The following is a 4,531-nucleotide window of genomic DNA, read 5'->3' as shown; positions in this document are numbered from 1 at the left end:
TGTGTGGTCTACTTTGAAGATCTGGAGATAATTTTTATATTTTCTGCCCCTTCCGCACAGAATTCACTACACCAAAGAAAAACTTTGTAAATTCCTATGAGCTTTTGTACCGAATACATTACGTTGTTGCAGGTGTCAAGCTTAGGGGCATGTGGCAGCAGTGTGTAGGAGGGAGGTTTCTAGGTGTGAGAAGTGTGCAGAAGGGCATGAGACAAAGGAATGTGTAGCATTGGGAAAAGTAGTGGTACTGTATGTGTTAATTGTAGGGGTGCCCATGGGGCTGGGGATCAGAAATGTCCAGTGCGAGAGGCAGGTTGAGGTTTTCAGGGTTAGAGTAGTGCAGAAGTTGTCATATGCTGAGGCAGTGAAGGAAGTAGAGGAATATTGGTCAAGGGGGAGAAATCCTGAGAGGAGTGGTGTGAGTAGTAGACATGTACCAGTACAGAGGGATAGGCCAACAAGTGATATGTTTCAGTAAAATTAGATGTTTAGCATTTATAGCAATGGTTATCAACTGTACTGCAGGGAGAAGCTGTGGTGGCAGCTGCAGAGAAGTATTTGAGTGTGCGAGACTTGACATCAGAAGAGTTACAGGGTGTGTTAAGTGGTGATGTCCCATCCTTTCAGGTTGTTGGCATGAGGTAGGACTAAATAGATTTAAATAGTGGAGTAGGGTGGTGTTATTTTTGTATGTTTTTGTGAGGGTAAAGTTAGATGGTAGGGTATTTGTTTGTTTATTTTTCAAGTGAAGTATAAGGGAGTTGTACTTGATTATCCTAAAAAACTGGACTGTTGCTACAGTGTTATAATATACATTTATTATTGAATTAACCAGACAGTTGCTTTGGTTTTTGATGTTGTTACGGCTCTGTGTTACACAAAGTTTCATATTCCATTGAGGTATGTGTGTAAAGCTATTTTGTAGGCAAACTGAATGCGCACAACAGTAAACCGATAATCTCATAGATAACCTCACCTGAATACCATATTCATAATGTATCAAATATTACAAAAATAATTTTTAAAAAGTACAAAATATAATGAGCAAAAAAATACACCAATCCACTCAACGTTTTAGCAGACGCTTTCATCCAGAGGAAACGTTTTCGTACTGGTCCCTCATGAGAATCGAACCCACAACCCTGGCATTGCAAGCGCCATGCGGTAATGCGTGGCGGTGACGGTGACGGTAATGCAACATTAAACCTCATCGAAGAAGATCAACAAAAAGTCGGAAACTTTTTACCTAGTATGTGTTTCAGTCCGGCGGAATTGTTGTGAAACTCATAGCACACCAACGCCGCAATAATCGTATCGCTTTACTTGCAGATTACCCTGTTTTGTAAAGCAGAAATATGTCTATATTTACACCAACAAACCAGATCCGACTCACAAATGTGGCGGTGGTGAGGATGAAAAAGGGAGGAAAACGATTTGAAATCGCCTGCTACAAAAATAAAGTGATGAGCTGGAGATCTGGAGCGTGAGTGTTTAAGGAATGTGGCTAGCTAGCTATAATGGCTAGCTAGATCTGTTTGATACCCACTGAGGCACATATCAAACACTACGAGTATGTCAGACTAATGGTAGTATGTTTTCATATTTGATGTATTTATAATAATCTCCGAATGTAACTAAATATGTATATAAACAAATGGTGCTGTTTCGGAGGAGCAAGTCATGACCGATCACTGGCCTTGTATCATATTCTTACCAAGTGTCGAGAGGCTGTGGAATAATGAGGATCTGAGGAACAGTCTGTGTCATGTGTTTTGCTTCACTGATTCGTTGGACTTTTGAAGTGCCTACACCTGGCATCTTTTGAATAAAACAAAATGGGACACCCCATCGACCTCCCCCAGAACCAAATCCAGTAACCGGTCAGAGTTCATACAATATTTGGTTTTGGGTATTGAAAGCATTTAGCACAGTGCTTCTATCCTGGTCCTGGGGACCCAAAGGAGTGCACATTTTTGCCCTAACACTATTAATCTGATTCCACTAACCAACTCATTGTCACACCTTTGATTAGAAGAATCAGGTGTGTAGTGCTAGGGCAAGAATTAGGAAGAACAGGATTAGGAGACAGTGATAGCAAAACTTAATGTAAACACTTAATACATCTCCATGCCATTTCCATTTGCCAATTACACAGAGAGAAGGACCTGGATGAAGTGTTGCAGACCAGTTCTGTTTTCAATAATGTTTCCAAGGGTCAGGTTGCCAAGAAAGATGATCTGTCAAAAGCCTTTGGAACAGATGACCTGACAGAGATATGCAAACAAGTAAATACATTGACAAATACAAACACCAGTAACTAATATTACACACATTCATTCAACATTATGTATTGCTGTGATATTTGCCTATTCTGTATTTGTCTTTTTCTTTGTCGGTCAGATTTTAGCTAAAGGAGAACTCCAGGTTTCAGATAAGGAGAGGCAGAGCCAGTTAGAGACGAGTTTCAGAGACATTGCAACCATCGTGGCGGAGAAGTGTGTGAACCCAGAGACCAAGCGACCATACACAGTCAACCTCATAGAGAGGGCCATGAAGGATATCCACTACTCTGTCAAGGCCAACAAGAGCACCAAGCAGCAGGTAGGGCTGGGACACAGTGTTGTTGCTGGAGTCTAGACATTTTCCTTATTTTAATATTGGCAAGGAAACATGAATGAACGGCTTTGTTTTTAATGCTCACTCACTGTGCATACTGTGTGTACAAGCAGTGGCAAGATTTAGCCATAAATTATTCCCTTCAAATGTGAAGAGTTTGATCTCTCATATCAAACATGATGAACCTGTATGTTGTTTAGCTTCATAAACCAGAATACTTACATGGATGGCATTTAGTACGTACCAACAAATGACAGTCTTTGTCATGCTAATGCCGATGAATCTAACAGCTGTTTGTTTGTTCCTAGGCTCTGGAGGTGATCAGGCATCTGAAGGATTCCATAGAGATCCAGAGGGCCCACATGAGGCTGAGGCTGGTCCTGCCGGTCAAGGACGGCAAGAGGCTGAAGGAGAAACTCAAACCCCTCCTCAAGGTGGTGGAAAGTGAAGACTTTGACGACCAGCTAGAGATGGTGAGAGACAGATCCCTCTGGTCTATACTGTCCTAGACCGTGTGTCTCTTAAGCACATGTGTCAATCTCATTCCATGCTGGGCTGAGTGTCTGCGGGTTTTCGCTCTTCCCTTGTACTTGATTGATGAATTGAGGTCACTAATTAGTGAAGAGCTCCCCTCGCCTGGTTGTTTAGGTCTTAATTGAAAGGAAAAAAAACATGTAGACACTAGGTCCTCCATGGAATGAGTTTGACACCCCTGCTCTTAACTAAAATTGTTATATTTTATCTAGACATCCAAACGAATATGTAATACACTGTATACGCTATGAGTAGTAAATGGTTCAAGTGATGCAACAACAACCACTCTCTCCCTCCCCCCTCTGTCTATATATATTTCTCTCCCCCTCCCTCCATCCTCCAGGTATGTCTGGTGGACCCGGGCTGCTTCAGGGAGATAGATGAGTTGATCCGCTGTGAGACGAAAGGTAAAGGTTCCCTGGAGGTGCTCAGTCTGAAGGATGTGGAAGAGGGAGACGAGAGGCTGGAATAGCCTTCACACAGAGCACTATAGGACTACATACATACACTATCTTACCACCACCGTTGCCACACAAACTGCAAACCCTTCATTAAAGAGACTGCTATTTCTAATACCAATGGATCCCTTCTTATTTCCAGCCTCTGTTTATTTGAAGATAATTATTTAACTGAACAGAATTTTTTTTTTCCTGCCCTACGTACAACTACTGGATGTATAGTCTCTCGTGACTGCTGATTTGCTTCTGGGTGTCGATTGCTGAATGTATGACCTGTTGCAAGATGCTTTAGCGGGAGGTTGATGGAAACCTGAACTCAAACATTGAGATGCTCTGTATTTCTTTAGTTTACAAAACAAGTTTGAGGCTTGTCAGGTATTGACCAGTTTTTCACTTCATATTATGAGTTTTGGCAAACACTGACAAACCATTTTCAATCATTATATTGACCCATGCAACAGCAAATGCAGCTTGTGCAAGTTAATAAACACGTGATCAGATGGTTAACGTCTACAACATCAGAGGATTGATTACCTAGCAAGCCATCGAGGCAAGGTAAAATATCACAAATGGAGCTAGATAAAGCCAGAAGAATAATATACTTGTTGAACATAGCTATAGCCATCAGTCTTGTGTTTTTTCATGGTCATCACTCACTGCTAAGTTTGTCAAGGCCCTGACGGTGTATAGCTATCTTGCCCGGGCTTTTTGCTGCGATCATGCACGTGCACCACTTGAATGTGATGTTTGCTTATGAACAAAAATGGCTCTATATAATTGAATGAAGTTATTTTTGTGAGTCAACTTCTACTCAAGTAGTTAATATGGTTTTGACCCTGCCTTTCATTTTACCCAGTGTGCCATTTCACCATATTTATGAAGCCATATTTTATTATTAATAGTTAATTTAACCCCTTAATTTA

General features: G+C 41.2%; 1 protein-coding gene across 1 annotated transcript; it reads left to right on the top strand.

Moving 5' to 3' along the window:
* The first annotated feature begins 1,244 nt into the window (after positions 1-1,244).
* On the top strand, positions 1,245-3,725 carry LOC106612818 (ribosome maturation protein SBDS). Its single transcript, XM_014214342.3, has 5 exons — positions 1,245-1,483; positions 2,156-2,285; positions 2,401-2,601; positions 2,925-3,089; positions 3,494-3,725. The coding sequence occupies exons 1-5, from the start codon at positions 1,356-1,358 to the stop codon at positions 3,620-3,622; spliced, it is 753 nt and encodes a 250-aa protein (XP_014069817.2). The 5' UTR covers positions 1,245-1,355; the 3' UTR covers positions 3,623-3,725.
* Positions 3,726-4,531: the final 806 nt, after the last annotated feature.

The sequence above is a fragment of the Salmo salar genome, chromosome 09, assembly GCF_965601325.2.
Source record: "Salmo salar chromosome 09, fSalSal1, whole genome shotgun sequence".
NCBI classification, from domain to species: domain Eukaryota; kingdom Metazoa; phylum Chordata; class Actinopteri; order Salmoniformes; family Salmonidae; genus Salmo; species Salmo salar.
The sequence above is the reverse complement of the archived record's forward strand: the minus strand, read 5'-3'. Positions and strand labels throughout refer to the sequence as shown.

Coding starts and splice junctions, on each gene's coding strand:
- LOC106612818 (XM_014214342.3), top strand. CDS start 1,356: ATGTCTATATTTACACCAACAAACCAGATCCGACTCACAAATGTGGCG. Junction 1,484..2,155: donor ATGAGCTGGAGATCTGGAGC/GTGAGTGTTTAA, acceptor CCAATTACACAG/AGAGAAGGACCTGGATGAAG. Junction 2,602..2,924: donor ACAAGAGCACCAAGCAGCAG/GTAGGGCTGGGA, acceptor GTTTGTTCCTAG/GCTCTGGAGGTGATCAGGCA.